Raw genomic sequence first — 19800 nt, forward strand, 5'->3', positions numbered from 1 at the left:
TAAATAAAATTAAGATTAACAAATAAGAAATGATAAAACATTTACAAATTACAAGAATAATATAAAACAATACACACAAAACAAAAACGTTGCGACATTGTGGTAGCCCACCTAAAGATGCACTATGCAACAGAGAGGTTCTGAGAAGCCTCAAAAAGTTTTTGTCTTTGAATTCTGTCGTTTCTTTTCTACATCTTTTATGTTCTTTCAAATCCTTTCATGTTATTTCTTACTTTCAAGTTGTCACTTTTTCTTATCAGTTCCCCCCCTTTTTTTGTCCTACTTCTATTCCTTGTTTTCATTCTTCACTTCACTTCACAATTTAAGCGTATCGTGGACCTACAAAAGTCAGGTCATAATTTTTAATTTTCTAGTAAGTCAAGTGGACCTGCTACCACATAGATAACATGCACAAAAATAAGAATGAGGCCAATGAGAAAGTTCCTCAAGATTCTATTGTTAAGAGTTGAATTGGCACCAGTTGCGCCAATGCTGCAAAAACACAGTTGAGATTTCAAGGTATTCCACTAAGGGTTCCACAAACTTACACAAACATTTGTTTGTTTAAGCCAGTCTGTTAATGCAGTAGGATGAATCCTATATCCTAAGGTGGCATCTCAGCAAACCCTGAAAACACAAAATGCAAAAAAAGGATATAATGCAGTGAAGAGAAATCACTGATGATCGAGCGGTGTCTCGAAATTGTGCTTGGTGCAATTCCAGCTGAAATCCATGGAAATCCATTTATAACAAATATTGCTCATCATCATTTAAGCTATTCTGCTGTGTATACCAATTAGCTGCGTGTTATATCCAGCCAACCTTGGGTTTCCTTGTTCTCTTCTTTTTTTTATCTTGCTGAGAATTAGCCTCAATGCTCTTATCAGGTCTTCCACCATAGTCTTAACCATGCTGGGCTGTCACCTTTCTTCATAATTTAGCTCTCTATTCATGTAGACTGGCTGTAATATGTGTCTACTCATCTTATTATTGTCCTGAAAGCCAATTTCTTGAATTGAACAGGTCATGGGATACTATTGGAATGTAAAATAGCAAGCTTTCTGTAAACCTTGGTTCCCACTAATTTTATGTAATGTACTTTTCAATATATTTGTAATGTTATATTTAAGATTCTGGAATGAAACATTCCAGAATCTTAAATATAACATTACAAAAGCTCATTGTTTCATTTGCTTGTTAAGTTTAAATATATGGAATATGTGTTCTAATTTTTAATTTGTTTTACATAATTAAATATATGACTGCCTGAGAATAGGCATTAAATACATCTTAAATGGTAGCATCCAAAGTTAGTAAATTGATAGAGAAATAAGAAGTAAAATTGTTTACTTTAACAGAATCTTTATGAGATGACATTCCTGATATTACATTCATGCTGACTAATGTCAATGCAGTTCTAGACTTGACATAATTGACAAAACTGAAGCTACTTGAACAAATAATCCATACTACCATTCAAGCCATTTTACAACTAACGACACAAATACTAATGTGATACCAAAATGCCCTAGTTAAACTTTAAATTATAATAAAATTTTATTACTTCAAAACAAGAAAACATTCCAAATTATTTCACATGTTAAAAGTTTGAAAGAAATGTTAGTACTAAATACTTTCTAGTACAGACAATATAAAACATCTGTTTAAATCACTTCTTTATCACAAATGGTGCATAAATAATTACATAATGTTTTAATATGCAAGGAAGACCAAAATCATTTTGACAAAGAATTTTCAATCCTTAAACTTGCTTCCAAAACAAAATAAATATGAAATATATAAGTAATAGTAAGAAGAACAAATTTTAAAAGTTTAAAATAATAAAATATCCTNTTTAAATTATAATAAAATTTATACATTACATAACAAAATGTACAGAATTAACAAGAAAACAGATAGAAACAACCCAATATAGTTTAGGAATGGAATTTTGGAAATTGTGATAATTTCAAATTCTATTAAACTCCATTAGAAATCCTATTGTCAGTAAATAAAAATATGATTTATGTCTTAAGCTTTATTATTTGTTTTTACTTGAGCATAAAATTATTTTAAAAGCACTGTGTCTAAAGAAAATATGATGATGAAATTTCTGTATAAATGGATTCATGTCAAGATCGAATGTAAGCTTAATGATGCTAATAATAATCATATTTAATAGCAATTTAGGATGTGTTTATATGACAAGCAAGCCAATGACAGTATATTTTGTATGAAATATACTATATCATTGGCTTGCTTGCTTAGTTACTTCCACCTAGATGCACTTTTAGTATAAGCATCAGCTGACAAATTGTACAGAGGGTCTATAATAAAATTTTACATTCTTTTATATCCACAGCAGTACATTCTTGCAAGATTTCTAGAAATATTCTTATGCTTTCTATAATTTTGGAATTTTCCAATTAATGCCAAGATTCCTACAAGAATTATTAGCTAATGCAATTATTTTGTACTTCAAGAATTTCATAAAACTATTTCTTGCAGTAATTCAACATATATTTTTAAATTACAATTAATTTTATGTTTAAATTTTTCTGACAATGATTGTTCTTCATATATTTTAATCAACTTAAAAAAAATTTTTTAACTTATTTTAATGAAAACCTTGGAGTGATGTCCAGTTTTTATTAAAAATATCCTAATATTTTATCCATTAAATGTAATAATTATACTTGTAAAATATCTTAATTTTTTTATTGAAAGATATTCAATTGCATATTTTTTTCGTCGGATATTTTTTAAAAAATTAATTTCCTTTAATTAAATGAATTATTGTTTGATGTAATATCAAAACTCTTTTTAAAAACTTGATTGAAATTAATTTTCACACTTTGTAAATCTTTTTTACAGTAAAATTGTCATAAAATTCAATATTATAATTTTTTTTCCTTCTTTTTATTCCCCTTTTTGCCACTTAAAAAACCAAAAACAAGTGATAAATTTTTCATTATTTTCATTTACTTTTTGCACAGAATGTTATTTAAAATATAAGTTATTTATATTTCCTTAATTTAAATATAATTTTTGCATTTTATTTTTTAAGTTTAAGCTGACAAATAATATTGAAAGTATATATCTTAATATTTAAATTCTGTCATTTGTATTTTATACATTTTCTTTTTAATGATTTAGAAATTGTCTGCTTAAAATACCATGAAATTTAACTTGTTGTTATTTATAATTAATTTTTAACTAATGCAATTATGTGATAATTTTAGGTGAAGAACCTGTTCGAGCAAAAAGTCCCCCACCAGTGATACCTAGTAAACCTGTAGAAATTATTCCATCTGCTGTAAATTCAGAACCAGTTATTACACAAGTGGAACCTGCCCCTAGTGAATCTGGTAGGAAATATCTTTTAAAATTTTGTTTATAAATATATAAATAAGATTACAAATAAGTAAAAATAAGACATTCCACAACTACCTTTTTATAATGTAAACATATCTGCATTATGTGTTCTTCTTTATTTGTTAAGTGAAACAAATTTTTTGTGTGAAACAAATTTGTTAAGTGAAACAAATTTTTAAGTGAAATTGTAAAATTTACGTTAGTGGAATGAATTATTTCATTTTTAAATGATCATCTTGTAAATATCATCAGCCTTAATATAATTATTCACTGTATGATACAGACATCTCTGGTGCTTCCTTCTTTTGTCAATCTTATCTCATTTCTTTTGAGGTCATCTTGCTGTCTTTCTGTTCCTCTCTCTCTCCATTCTCTGGACATTCATCTCATTGCTCTTCTTGTCCATTGGTTATGCTACATTCTTCCAGTATGTTCTGCTAATCACATTGTTCTCTTGTATCTTTTATTTATATCTTCCTTTTTAAACCATATATACTGTACTGTACATATGAAAGAAAGGTCTGAAAGTTTCCAGCTTAAACAAGTTATAAAAACATTCAAGAAAATCAAACAATATTACTTATTTTTCAATTTATTCTCCCTTCATTACAATATATGTTATGCATTTTTGAAAAAAGTCTTCTCAGTTTAGCAGCAATAGTATTTCTTATCTTTAGACTGAAAATATCATAAAACAGCAGAATTCATTATTGGAAATGTTTTTCCTCTTAAGTCAGATTTCTATGTTGAAAACAGATAATAACTGAGACTAGGTCTGGTTTGTAGAAAGAATGGCTAATTTCTGTGAAGAAATCACATTCAAGAACTATCTCCTTTACAATTGTAGCTATTATGGATGAGCCCTGACTCAGTTTTTTCATCTTTTTTCTTTGGCAACATTTTACAGTTTCTGTAACCAAGAAGCATAACATTCACGATTTATGATTCTGTTTCTCTCTTTAAAATAATTTATCTGGTTATCCTCACAATCCCAACAAACAATAGTTATTAAGTTTATGTTAGTAGTGAAACTTTTGCTTTTCTAGGAGAGTTACATTCACATGAAGCCACTCTACTGATTCTCTTTTAGATAAAGACCATAATACATAGCATAGTCACATTTCCAGTTACAGTAGATGATTAAACATCGTTTTTTTCTGAATCAGCATGTTTTGATGAATTTGCTCATATATAACTTTGTGAATCCAGTGAAATTTTTGAAGTACAACTATATGAAGTGAAGCTTTGAACTTTCTCTGTTATATATTTTATTAAATGTTTTGTTTTGATTTTTCTATAGCAAGTTACAAATTTTGTGTATTATGTATTTATGAATTAGTTTTAGTTGTTTTAATTATATGCATTGATTCTTATATTTTAAGTATTTTCTAAAAATTTGATAGAAATGAACTAATATTAATTGAAATTCAATCCAATCAATCTTTATTTGATATAACAAGTGTTATTACAAAGGGGGTTAAAAAACGTTGTTATTTTAAGTTTGATACATGAACAAAGAAATTATATAATTTATACAAAGTTAGCATGGCAAAACTATCACTGAATAAAATTTGGTAACAAAAATCAGATGGCAGTGTAGCAACTCGTACATCCAAAATAATATTGCAAGATTCAAGGTGTTTTCTCATATCCACCGTAGTCGTTCCACAAAAAGAACATTCGGAGTCATATAAGACATTAATTATTTTACCATTTAGGTTTATCAAAAACCTATTTAGTCTAAATTGTGCAGTAAATGACTTTATTTTATAACTCAAATTAGACAATAAATAAGGCACTGGACTCCACATTCCATTAAGAAAAATTTCACTGTTTCAACCTCTTTCACTCAAATGATGAACATCTTTTAGCCAATATAAGTCTCTTAGTCATTGATCACAATCCAAAAAGAACAAAGTTTCAATTAAATACATATAACTAGAGGACAATCGAATATTATTTAGTAATCCTTTAGCAATAGTAGACCATGGCTTCAAAAAAGAATTACCATATATCTGTGAAAGTTTTGTATATATCAACTTTCAATAGTCATCATTCAGTAGATCAATAAGTTTCCTCCAAAATCTAAACAATTTTATCAACAGTCCAATAGCAAGAGGAGGTCTTCCCAATTCCATTCTCACTGCAGATCCTTAGACAGATCTATTAATATGGAACACCTGCTTAAAATAGAATAGCTGTATTAGTTCAAATTTGTCTACTAAAAGACTGCCACAAACCAGAAAAGCATAAAAGAATCAATCAAAGAATCAAATAATTTAAAATAATTATTTAATGAAGATGCTTTAATTTTAATAAGTTACTTGATGAGATTGGAGATTTTAGATCTTGCAGAAAGTAAACCTTTATTTAAAAGATAGGAGAATGTGCCATGTGAAGAAAAATAAATACCTAGATATTTAAAATTTGACACAATTTCCAGTTTATGATTTTCTAAATTGAAATTATCTGTTTTTTTAAGTTTTCCACCTCACGAAAAAATCATAAGCTTTGTCTTTTCCGAATTAATTATCAATTGATTGTCACAGTATCGCCAAGTAAGATTAAGTTTTTCTCTAAGCAAAGAAGCTGAATTAGCCAAGAGAAGAATATCATCAGCATAAAGAAGACTGTTAATTTTGACATGAGAAGACGATGCTATCATAGAACTTTGACCTCTCAGAAGGTTAGGAAGATCATTCAAAAACAAAATAAAAAGGATAGGACTCAGTGATTCTCCTTGAGGTAACCCTCTATTGGACTCAATATAATTAGTACAAAATGAAAAAGTTTCTATAAGATATCTAGTATTATAAAACAGACTCTTAAGTAAGTTGACAAACAACACAGAAAGACCAATGCTCCTAAGCTTATATTATAACAAATCATAATTGACTGTATCGAAAGCTTTCTTGAGATCAATAAGTATATCAATCAAGCAGTATATAGTTTCCTTTGTTTCCTCGAAAGCAATATTTGAATAAGACCAGTCAAAATAAACAAATTGTATTCAATGCCTCTATTTTTAACAAATGCTCCTTGGAGAGGTGTAACAATATTAAACTCATTCATCCAATTCCAGAGACGATTTGCCATAATAGTTGAAAAAACCTTTCTAAATACACTGATTAAAGCAATAGGTCTATAATTAGTTGATGTCTGCCTACATCCCCTCATAAATCATTCTTAAAGCAATTTGTTTCCAAGATAAAGAGCAGCTAGACGAAAAGGAGTTAAACATATTCAATATATCTAGTAATATTTCTTTAGAAAGGTATTTTATCATTTCGTTCCTTATATTATCAAGACCTGGGGCCTTAGATGGTTTTAATTTTCTGATTACAGTTTCCAATTCACTCAGTGATAAGATCTTCCAAAAGAGGAAGATTATTACCAAAACTTAAATCAGTATAAATTACTGTATTTGGTTCCAGCGAAATACTCTTGCAAATAATTCACCAATCCGAGGGAGATATAGCATTTTCACACAGTTTCTTAATTCAAAATTTATTAACTAGTGACCAAAAATCACTAGTATTTTTTGTCTTCAATAATGAGTTTATTTAACTAAAAATAACTTTTCTTCGCCTTACTTAGCAACTTGTAACTTTTATTTAATTTACAGCATTTGTCCAATAGATTTCTAGTTTTGTTTCTACAAAACATTTGTAGTACTCAGTTCTTTGTTTTCTTTAAGCGTAGACACTGAGGATCAAACCATTGCTTCTCAAATGATAATAAAATAAATATTTTTCTTAACCATTCCACATCGTAATGCTGAATTCAACAAAGTCTTCAATAGTTCATCATAGTAACTCTGCACATCCAACAGAAAGGTATATAGCAAGTTTATCAAAGATAAATAGTCATCCTATCTTTCTTGTTTCCATATGTAGCGAATTTTTGGAAGTTTCAGAGTCAATACACTATCCATCATAAATTTGAATAAAATGGCAAAACTGTATTTGGGACAAGACTATGTCTTGGAGACTCACTACTAAGCGGAATCACTTTGACGCTGAAGGCAGGTCTCATTCTCATTTTCCAATCTTTTTTGGTATTGCTGCTTTTGGGCGCAATCGTTCAAACTTTGCCGGCCACGACCATCAGATCATCTACCATGCATTTTTGATGAAATTAACCTATCCAATTTCGAAATTCTCTCCATTGCATGTCAGCCCGGGTTGAATTTTTGTCGATATGTAATGAAAATTTCCCGTTTTTGAAAAAAAATAATCATGGTTATTGTATCGTCTGAAATTACTTTTTTATTTTGCATAAACAATATACAATTTAACCCGATTATAACATCATCGGATATAACAACAACCCTAATATAACGTCAAATTTTTATTGGTCCCACGATTTTAGTATACTAGATAATGTTAAAAAACCTACTTGTAACGACACCCTGTTTTAATGTCATATTTGAAGCACTCCCAAATTTACAAAAATAAGATTACAAATTTTATTTAACGTAGAAGAAACTACATGTTCAGTCCTAAGGTCAGAGTTCACTTCTTAAAATGGGTTGTACTCTCCTCCACCTGACTTCGGTGGGGTGATATGCCTGTTTTGCCTGTTTGTAGAAGAGGGTCGCTATTTTGTATTTTATTTTGACTCGGTTCTCGGTCCCCTGACTACCTACAAGTCTGGATTTTTTATGCGCAAATGATTTGGGCACTTAATACTCTGTGCCAAATATCAACTCTCGACATGTACTCCTTCATACTCTATGCTGGTAACATAAAATGGCAGTACAATTTTATAAACAAGACAGTCTTTTCGATGATATTGAAATTGGAAAATGATCAGAATTGAAATATCAAAAACTCTAAAATCCAGTAATCTGTCCAATAAATTTACATTTACTGTTATTAGATCTATAACGGATAGACCAACTGTGGGAAGAAAAGTAAATTTAGCTGGGTAGTCTGATGACCATTTAAAATATACAATCCATACGACTTAATCAATTGTAAAAAACTTTTTCCTCTTCCATTTAATATTAAATCATTAGATCTTTGAGAATTTAAAACATTAGTATTACTCCCAGCATAAAAATTATCTAGTTCCTCGCCTATTCTAGCATTCATATCTCCCAAAATAACTATATCATCCTCATAGAAATTAATCAACAAGTCTTCCATTTTTTTTAACAGTACATCATAAAGATCTATTCTTAAATAATCAAGAACAATTATCAAACTATGACTAGGTGAACAAAAATTTTTCTTATAATTAAATCTAATCACCATTAGATTGTCAGAGTTAAACAACATTTCCAAAGAACCTAATTTTTGGGAAACTGCAAGAATGAGACCGTCATATGGACAACCAGGACCAATTGGTTTTCTAGCAAATTGTTCATATAAAAACAAATCTGGGTTCAACAAAGAAAGTACCGGTTTATAAGAATTAGTTGATCAAGTCTCAGTAAAAGCAACTAAATTATAATTTTACAATAAATATGTAAACTCTTGGTCATTCACTGTTCCTTGACAATTCCAAGACAATATTCTCATTACTAAAGCTTTATTTCTCTCTTTAGTAATTGTTCCACTTAACCCTTTTGGCTGAATTTGTCTAAAAAAGTATCAATCTTCTGTAATCTATTAGTTTCTAAATTGAAAGTGAATTTGTCACCACCAATTGTCAGGCAACTCTTTTTTATTCAAAGATTTAGCTTCCGTAAAAAAAGGCAACAATTTTCTATGCCTTAGTCTTGGTCTATATGACAAATCACCAAAGACTCTAATGCACGAGTAGGACGACAACGCCTTAATTTTCTTTAAATTTTTAAAAATAACTCTTTCGTCATCTTGAGTATAAAGCTCAAACAACATAAACAGAGTTCCCAATATACAATAACTATTAATAAATGGATTAGACTCCCCGTTTTGTCTTTTAAATAATTCAATAAAGCCATTATCATTATTAACTAATTCTTCGTCATTACCACTCAAATCAGAAATGATAATGTTATTTTTCTTCAAATCGTTGTGTACAGAGTCTAAATAATAATTCTGAAGAGAAAATTTATTAAATTAATTGAAATTTATTGTCACTTAATGCGTACAGAGTATGAAAAATTTTTAAGAAAAGAAGTTGATAATGCAGCTTACAATAAATTGCATTTTGGAATCAAATCAGATATAAATTGGATTCTATCCCTGCAAGCACCATACCCAGGAATTTTTTATTCTTATAGATAATAAGACAATACACTTGAGTAAATCAATTTTATATTTTAATTTTTGCTCTATTGTACGACTGAAGAGCTTTCAGACATGCAAAATCTATCCAATATACAAATATATAAATAATATTGTAAGACAAAGACAACCAGATGTTTTCTTGTATAATTTTAAGCTTACAAAACTTTTTTATGATATCATTTGAGAGATAGATTGACATGAGAAAAATATGTTAAATGTAACAGTTATTATGTTATAATATCTGACCAAATAAACAGCCAGATTCACTTCAGACTATGTTAAGTCTAATTAATTAACACATAATTAAACTATTTGACTAGACAAAAGCAGTTAAGCTGCTATATCATGTTCAAACCTGCAACTTATGCTTTTTGCACAGATTTGTTGGCAATTACACTATCCATATGATATTCTAAATTAAATTCAATACAAGGTAGCAACTTAACTAACTAGGCTGTAGCCAAATCGTTTAATAATGTGTTAATTAATTAGTCTAAATATTGCCTAATGTGAATTCAGTTGTTTGTTTGGTTAATAAAGTGTATCAGATTGTTTGTATACATTATAATTTCTGACTTTAAATTTATTTAGTCAGAGTTTTTGGAGTGCAATTTGAAAAACATTGTAGATCTATAAATTTCCACTGTTGTCTGTCTGTCCTTTAATCTCAAGAACAGAATTAGATAGATGAAATCTGAGACTAACTATAGAAAACTTAGGGGCAGGAAGCCCCAATTAACTATATAAGAATTTCTGATGCAAACCAGAAGTCATGTTATTTCAATTGAAAACTTCCCCTGAAAGGTGTTAGATAGATGACTAGCACAACTGTATTGTTAAAGAGAAAATATGAAAATACATTCAAGTCCACATAAGTCATCATAGGTATAACTAGACACTGTCAGTTTTCTGTGATCCCAGCCGACTTACATAAGCATTAATGTTAAAAATCTCCAGTTTACTCTACACTGTTTAACTTGCCACTACTGGATACTTTGGGCATACTTAAATTAAATTGGCATACTTTTTCTGTCCCACACTCATTTAGACATCTGATAAGTCAACTCCCCTCCTGAAAAAAATGAGTTCACACCACACAGCTTAATGTCACAGCAGAATCCAATTTTACATTTTCTCACTGTTCATTCATGCGTTATTTGCAGTAAGTGTTTCACATTTCTCTTAGAAATGAGTATCCAAAACCTAACAACGCTTATGCTAAAAGAAAAATACAAACTTGTATCTGAATTTGAATGCAATAAAACTTTGCAAGCCAAATTTGCCAAACAAGAAAACCTTCCAAGAACAACATTGGTGGGAATTCTAAAGAAGAAAGAGGAAATTAAGAAACTTTTTCTTGGGTCTTCATCGCGGCTATCTCGAAAATGCCAGAGAAGGTCGTTGTACAAAGATGTCAAAGATGCTCTGGTACGTTGACTAAAGCAAATTTGTTTATTGAATCTTCCTGTTTCAGGACCAGTACTGAAAGAAAAAGCGATGGAAATCGCTGAGGTACTTGGAGTAGAAACCAACATTAGTGCCAGTGATGGATGGTCAGAGCGATACATTGCATGTACTGTATAAAGCACTACTGTATTTTCCTAATTGTAGTTTTGTGATTTTTTTCAATTTTGTTTTAGTCATCATATCGGATAACTCGACACATTTCCACTTTCCCTTGGGGTGTCAACTTATGCATATTCGACTGTAATTGCTCATTCACAAAATGGGGTTATTCTCCATGATCTATTTATTACAAAAACAAGTTCATTAAAATTAAATTGTAATGCACTATCCTACTTAATAGGCAGTATGCATACCATGAAACATTGACATTGTATGGTAAACATTGAAATAAAATATTTATTTTGTCTTTAATTGCTATTTATTTGCACCAGTTAAGAGGCTCTTAAATGTTAGCATTATCAAAAAATTTTTTATGATAATAAGTATAGAAAAATGTGCTCATCTCTCTATGAGTCAACTTCCCAATAGGCATTTAATGTTCTGCATGGTAAGTATCAATCAGTAAGAATTCATTAACGGTTATGCAATAAGGGGTCTATGTTCAAATCTGATTTTTAAAAAAATCCAAGTAAATTATCTTGCAGTGATTTGTGATCAGTTTGCATATAACTAAATTCTATGTTAATATTTTTTGATATTATTATTTTACTAATTTATTTTATTAACTTATATATATGACTTACTAAACATAATAACAGTCTGAAACATTTCATTATAGCACCTAAAGTTCCACCAAGCACGGAAGTGCCGAATGTAGAGATGGTTTCACCTTCGGCCGGAAGAATGTTAGCTTCGGATGTTCTGGACCGTGCAAGAAGTAGGTTAGATCAATTTTGGAGTAAAAACAAATAACATACAACTTTTACATATTGAATAGAACGTTCTAACAAAAAAAAATTATTGTATGTTATCTATTAATTAAAAGATGATGAGATATGATGACAACGGTCACATTTTAATCAGGAAAAATTTATGAACAAAAAAAAATATACAGAAAGTAGGGGAAAATAAGTGTTTTTTAATATAATGTATGTTGTGTAAATATTTTGATTTATTTCCTGTTTTGTACTTGGAATTAATTTTTTATATTATTTAATTTTTTCTTGTTGACAAAAATATTTTATAAAATTTTGACATGGTTTACGCTTAAATATATTGTAACGAAAATCGATTGCGATTTCTGGAAATACACTATAATCTTATATCAGTCACATAAATATATTTATTTTAAAATACGCCTCGTCGTAACTGGTAGTTAGTAAGATGCGTACATTCATCTTACTATCTATCAGTTGATGACGAATGATGACAGCATTTATTTTCATTTTATAGCTCTATTTTTCATATATTCTCTTAATATCAAGATTAAATATGGTGAAAATTATTTTCCATAAACATATAAAAATGTATGTTTTGTACTTGTACATTCCGAAAATAATTTCTCATTTAAAACTGCCAAATGTGTATTCAATGTAAGGACGAGTGGTAAAATAAAAGTTAAATTAATTAAATTTAACTTAACAATTTATTTATATATTTAAAATAAAAGATGATATAAAAATTCAAAATGCAAATTTGTCTAAATAAATGTAAAATATAAATGATTTTATTCACAAATCTTTATTTTTCTTTCTAATATTTCACAGTCAAAATCATCGTTATCAAATTTAAACAATTTCTTCTCAATTACAAAATGAGTCTTGCTTATTAATCAATTTTTAAAATTTTGCCAGATTTCTTATATATTTATATTAAATCATAGTCACAGTGGTGGATTTATAGCATTGGGCCCTTCTCACTGCCCAATAGTGAGGACCTTTTTTGTAGGGGAAAAAAAAATAATCTTGAACTATATTGTTTTTTAAAAATATTAATGTGTTTTAAATCTACTGAAAACTGACACTAAAATTAGCATACCTCTTTAACTTACTTTTTAATACTGAATACAATAAAATTAGAAGTAAATGATCATTATTTAAACCATTTTCTTAAAAATGTAAGAATGAACTCAGCTGTTTCGATGCGTCCCAGATTCAAAGGGCCCTTTTTTTACTTGTAAACTGCACGAACCAATAAATCCACCACCGATTAGGTACTCTACCAGAAAACAGCAAAATATCAAAGAAAATATTTCACAAATAAACAGTATTCTACATTTCTGCACTGAGAAACAAAACAATTAAGCATCTTTACATAGTTTAATTAACAAGTATTTCCTTCTACTTATGCTATTTTTCACTAACTTTGTGCTATATTTATCTATAGAAGAATTTTTTTGGAATATTTAAACATATATTTTATAAACTAATCCAAACGGAAACATTTTTTACAAAATTAGATCTATGCTTCGTTGATCTGTGATAGCTTTTTCTCGATTAACTTTAATAGAATGATTCAGAAAGTGAACATGATCCGTATGAATCAGTACTGTGATAACTTTATTCTGAATTATTTTCCATTCTTTGTTAAATATGTATAATACATTCAAATTGAAAGATAACAATACAGCAATCACATAAAACATTAATAAGATTAGTATGTGAAATATGATGAAGATTTTTACAAAGATTTATTAAATCATCTTATGAAAATAAGTGACAGATGTAAAAAAATATATCTGAAAATTAAAAATGTTTGCATTTGTATCAGTTTCTGTTATAAAATTTTATAACTTCCTCTTCCCTTCAGCAAATATTTACTCTTTTCCATTCTGTCTAAGTCTTTATTTAATAATTAAAGCTTTTTTATTAAGTGCAAGAGATTTTATAATTAAAAAAAAATAAGTTATTTTTAATTTAATAAATTTATTTCATGAAATGTAATCAAAATGCTTAATAATAATTTGTTTCTCATCTGATATAGTTAACTAGACTTATCGTACAGGAAACTGTTTGCTGTAAGATAGGTCCTATAGAGATCTTGCATAGGCTTGGGAGTAGAACAGACCCTTTTGCCTCTGCCCTTTAACAGCCTTTTGTTTTTAAACAAATGCAATACATAGGTTGTTTCTTTATTAATAAAAAGAAGTCTTAATGTAGTAAAAATAACATTAATTCTGTAAGGATAGGAACTAATACTGGCTCCTAAGCTTTCTCTAATTGCAGGGAAGAATCCTTAGCTCATTTTTTCAATGGCCCCAAAGGTAATGTTCTATGATCACCAGGAATCCAGCATTGAATCCAATCTGTATTCACAATCTTTCAGAACAGAATTGTCATTCCTATCCCTCACTTATACTGATTGATGCCATTGTTAATCTGGCATTCATAATTTTAATTGCATAAATGTAATATTTTTCAAAATATAGTTAAAATAAAATAAAAATATATTTACTGTATTAGTTTTTACAATTTTTTTTCAGAATGTAAAGATGTAAAATATGTTTTAGTGTTGCTGCTATGATGTCATGATGTATATAAATCCTTTGAAAAATTATATTTATATTTTTAAATTAAATTTCTTTGTATTTATATAGTTTATGATAAGTATAATATTATTTATTTATTTTATTATTATTATTTTTTTGTTTTGAAAATCAAAGTTTTAAGGCAAAGATGCATTTTGAATGACTCTTAAATGATTAATTGTTAAATATATATTTTTTTGGTACCTGTCAAATATGCAAATTATACTTTTCTTATTGTACAGTTCCTATTTGAGAAGTTTGAAACCAAACATTTAAAAAATAAAAAAAAGCATTGTTTTCAATGAAAGGACTGAAAGTATATGATTTATAATGTATTTTAAGAAATCCAATAAAATTTCTCTGTTAGTATATATTTGTTCTTCTGAAATATCACTTGTGTGAAAAATTTTGTGATAACTTTATATAAATTCAAATAAAAAAAAGAAGAAAAGAATACCTTTGCCAAGTATCATGATGATTCTTTCTTCATTTATCCTTTACATTGTTCAAACTTTAATGAAATGCAACTACATATAAGTACAGTACAGTATATGGATATAAAAAACAATATGGCGCAGTAAGCTAAAAAAAAAAATACGGTTTACTAAGTTATTTATAAATTAAAACCGTTAAAAATATCATTTTAACGTAAAAAAACACATTAGAAATTAGCGTTTGAAGCCGGTTCATATAATTACTTTGGTATTTATAAAGTTTGTAACGCCGCCATTTTGTTACGAAAGAAACAAAATGGCGTTCGCGATGTAAAATTGACGTCAGAATTGAGGTAAAATGTCCAAACGATCGTGCTTAAAGTGTTACGTCAAAATTAATTTTAAATTATTGAAGAAAATGTCTCCGAGTGTGCCGAGAAAATCATAAAAATTACCGAAATGAAAAAAAAGAAAATATCCGAATTTTTTCTTTTTTTTTTGGAGAAATTTAGGGAAATATTAATAAAGTGTTAAAATAGGCCTACATCAAGAAAGCAAAATTAAATTTTATATTTTAATAAAACTTATTGAAATGGATTTTACCATCAGTAAATTAATAATAATAAATTTTATAAACGTTTATTTTCGTTACGAAATAGATTCCTCCTAACGGATTAAAAAAAAAATTTTTTAGGTTAGGGAAATTACGTCGTCGTCGCTTAGATATTTGAAAATTTTTCATTCCGTAGGGAAATGCAGAATTAAGTACTTAGTTTGATGACGTAAACGCCGGTCTCTAGGGAAAATGTTAGAGCAGTCAGACGAGAATTAAAGTTAAGCATCCTTCCTTTTCCATCGACTGTGACTATCTCGGGCCGCCACACCCGGAATGTAATCTGGGCGTCACGGCTTCCTCCCTCCCCCTCTCTAATTGGAACTTAATCTATTCGCAGCACCTGTCTAAGGCAAACTTTCCTTTTACATAATTCAATTTTCCATCGTCCAACCATTGATAACGTGCGGATTTTCTACTTTCCAGATACCCATGATGAAGTTTGATACCCAGATTTAGGGAAATTTTCGTCTTTCGTACTGTGATGCCAGTAAAATATTTCACAGTTTTGTTGTAATTAAAATGATTTTATTTATAATTTAACTGAGAAAATTAATTTAAAAATGTAAAAGAAGAAAATTCGTTCGAGGAAATTAAAGTTTGATTTTTATCTTTGCGTTAATATCACTTTGATCGAATTTTTACTTTTGAAAATTTGTAGGGAAATTTTTGTATATTTATTAATGGTGAAATATTAAAGAAAAATCGTTATTTTTTTATGTAAAAAAAATGCAAACATGGAGCTTAAATTTAAAAATAATTATGTAGGGAAGTTACATGATTTTTTTTTCTTTTTTCGTATTTGCAGGGAATATTTTTGAAAATTCCCTAATAAAATTTTTACTTGAATTTACCTCAAATTTCACTTAAACTTTTATCTGAATCTGAATTTGTTTATATTAATTCTTAAATGCTTTTAGAATGAAATCGTTTTTTTACCTAATACGTGATAAATTTTTCCCTAATTAGGGAAATTTCGTTTAAATTGAATAACAATTATAGTAAGAAGTTTTAAGCTGGAACATAAAAAAAATCCCATATGTACCAAAGTAAAAAATGTGGATAATTTACAATAGTTTTCACGTTTATATCAGTAATATTTCCCTAAGAATTACTAATGCTTTTATATGTTAAAAAAATAATAAAGGCTCACGAATTACCTAAGTAGAAAAGTGAAATATGGCGCCATCTACATGATAAATGTGGTGTTAACTACGTATAACACGCATTTTTTTTTCCTTTTTGAAGTTACATCCGAATAACTAAATTATCTTTAATTACAAAGCGGATATAACGATTTTTTCCCATGAATTTTTACACTTTATGAATTATTATCGAAGTAAAATCAAGAATAAAGCAGTCGCATCTTCAAATTAGACTCTCGTGACGTCCGTTGGCCACCTGCTACCTTCGAAACTCTACCTTTAATGACGATGGACTAATCCTCTTCATGGCCTTTTCGGACGCCGCAGGACACAGAAAATTCCTTTTATTAATCGCGGACGGGGATTTAAAAGTAGACAGAGGCAGGTGCTTGTTACAATCATTGACACCTCCGCTTCAACGCAGTCTAAAGCCGCATAACAATATTAATGACGTTTCAAATCCCCAAAAGTTCGTTTTTTTTCATTTATTTATCGTTGATTAAATTAATATTAAACGATATAATTAAATTTACATTGAGGATATTGTTTAATTTTTATTTTTTCTTCCAATTTTCGCAAAAATTTTCAAATTTGTCCGATAGATGGCAAGACGTTCTTCTCACTAAACATCTTTAAATTTTTAATTTTTTAAAAATATCTTTANACCTTAAACCAATAGAGTGGATGTAATTACTTTGCCATTGTGATGTTTAGCACCTGGTGTCATTTCGTCCAATGAATGCGTTATGTTGCGTTATACTCTTCGGATCAATGGACGAATTTTCGACCATCTGCCACTCGACACGAGCTTGACATGCCTGAAACATTAACGGCGTAATCGATACGTAATAGTGGAATTGATTATGACGTTTTTTAAAAATATTTAAAAACCGTTTTTTTAGAAAATTCTAGATAATATTTTCTAGAATTTTAATTTTTTTTTTTTTTTTAAGAAGAGCGGTAGAAACACGTAACGCTTGTCAATGAGTAAAAGATTCTGCTACCCGAACTAATGCTTTTAATTATAAAATTAAACGACGATGATAAGCTTTCTATCCCCAGAAACGATAACTAATTACTATAATTAACCTGAACAGAGATTAAAGTCTTGATTTCAGTAATTATTTCTGCAGAATTAGTGCAGATGTTTATCCAAACATCAATAAAAATTAATTATGTTCCGCGTATTAAAAAATTTTCTTAAATTATTTGAAATTCTTTAACTAGATTTCGGGATGTGGGTAATTTGTTAACGTTATTTTCGGGCGCTTGCTTTGAATTTTTAACATAAATCTCTAGTTTAAATTGTCTTAAAACAGATGAAAGGGGGCAGAATTTTCTTAAATTCCCATAAATAAATATAATATAATATAATATAATATAATTGCTTTTGGTATGATAGGAACGAATGATTGATTGATTGATTAACAATAGGCATCTACACAGCTATATAGCAAGTTGTAATTACGTCCATTATGGGAGGGCTTGACCCGCAATGGGGTCGATCACTATCAGCACAAGATAGGTTTTATGGCTGACCACAATTACGGCTTGATCTGACCTTTAATGGGATGGGTGAAGGCTCAACACGAGTGAAGGATGGGGATTAGCATGGGTGATGAATAGAAACAATGCCCCTGATAAATAATGAGGTTCAAAATAGCCTCCAACTCGAACCCCCACATCATTAGGCTGATACTTAACGAAAAATGTATAAAAACATAGAAAAATTAATACTTTTAATGCCTTAAAACAGTAAATTTTAAACTTTTAAGTGCCATTTTCTTATTAATTTTTTTAAAATTTACATAATTTATAAATTAAATTAACTAAACATTAAATAACTGTTTTAGAAGTCGTAAGTCAGTAGCCATTTTCGTCTGTCCGTCACGCGTTATAGAATGTTGTATCGCATAATGGATAGACGAGATTTTTCATATCGGTAATTTATAAGCAATTTTAACGCTTATTAATACTCTTTTCTAAATTAATTTATCAGCGATCGAATCAATTTTTTTAGATTTTATAAATACTAAAAATTCAATAAGCAAAATCTGGAACAAAGTTGAATTGATTTACGTCAATGATTCAATAACTGGGGCAACAACAACGTCACAAATGTTATAACTTCCAGATGATTTAGATTATAACTAGGACCAGGGACGAGAAAGCTTTTGACGTAATTAAATGTCGCGGTGATGGAAGCCGTGACGTAACACACACATACACAAGTCTTTATGATGGCCGTTCATAACGAATGGTTACTTTTCATGTTTAATTTTCTACATTTCTTCATAATCTAAGCAATTTACAGTTACAAAAATATTAATTTTAATTGTTATAATGTTGTTACATGTCTTAAATCTTAAATTTAACACCAGAATAATCAAGAAATTTGAAAGAAAATAACGATTTTAGCTACAGTTACAACAGTTCTCGACTTTAATGTAAGAATTTCAATGTACATTAATAAAAATACTAATTATAACACCACAGTAACAACATTAATTGCTAATTAATAAAAGAAAACTTTAATTAAATATCAATTTTAACAATGTTGCTACAGTATTGTGAATTAATTCTCAGCTTTATTAACGTCTCTCTTGAATTTTATGCATATAGAACTTATGATTTTGCTTCTAATATATTAATTACTAGGAAAAGTAGTTTATAAATCTATAAGCCTTAATAGTTTTTCTTGTATAGGCCTAAACATTACTTAGTAAGAGCTTAGTAACTCATTAAATTACAAGTATATGCAGTAGAAAACATACTAGTAGCATTTTATCCTGCTTAATGCTGCTATAGTAACAAAAAANAGATGTTAATTAACTTTTCAACGTTTTGATGTTAACTTTATAAGAGTACAATTATTTCCTACGAAGGTTTATTAAATTAATAAAACATTTAAGTCTAAAAACTTAATAAATTAATTAAACGTTTACTTATATTTCTATTAAAACATATCACAAAAGACTTGAAAATCGATAAAAATTCTACACTGTTTTTTCTCACCCTTAATGTCTAATTAATAATACATATTTTACTTAATTATGTGGTTATTTATAAATTGGAAAACTTT

General features: G+C 28.5%; 2 protein-coding genes across 4 annotated transcripts in view; one reads left to right on the plus strand and one right to left on the minus strand.

Annotated features, from left to right (window-relative positions):
- Nucleotides 1-11991, plus strand: part of LOC111620686 — a 132583-nt gene extending 120592 nt beyond the window's left edge. The window contains exons 17-18 of the mRNA XM_023362663.1: nt 3243-3368; nt 11839-11991. Coding sequence (XP_023218431.1) covers nt 3243-3368; nt 11839-11972 — 260 coding nt within the window. The 3' untranslated portion in view covers nt 11973-11991. The remainder of the gene's footprint in view (nt 1-3242; nt 3369-11838) is intronic.
- Nucleotides 1-15274, minus strand: part of LOC111620693 (ras-related and estrogen-regulated growth inhibitor-like) — a 151223-nt gene extending 135949 nt beyond the window's left edge. For all 3 annotated transcript variants that reach the window (XM_023362680.1, XM_023362678.1, XM_023362681.1), the window contains exons 1-2: nt 14984-15274; nt 11804-11921 (exon numbers count right to left, since the gene is read on the minus strand). The gene's annotated coding sequence lies outside the window, so the exon portion shown is untranslated. The remainder of the gene's footprint in view (nt 1-11803; nt 11922-14983) is intronic.
- Between the last annotated feature and the right edge of the window lie 4526 nt (nt 15275-19800).

This window comes from Centruroides sculpturatus, unplaced genomic scaffold (assembly GCF_000671375.1).
Source record: "Centruroides sculpturatus isolate CEXI.00-Female unplaced genomic scaffold, Cexi_2.0 scaffold287, whole genome shotgun sequence".
In the NCBI taxonomy this organism is placed as follows: Eukaryota; Metazoa; Arthropoda; class Arachnida; order Scorpiones; family Buthidae; genus Centruroides; species Centruroides sculpturatus.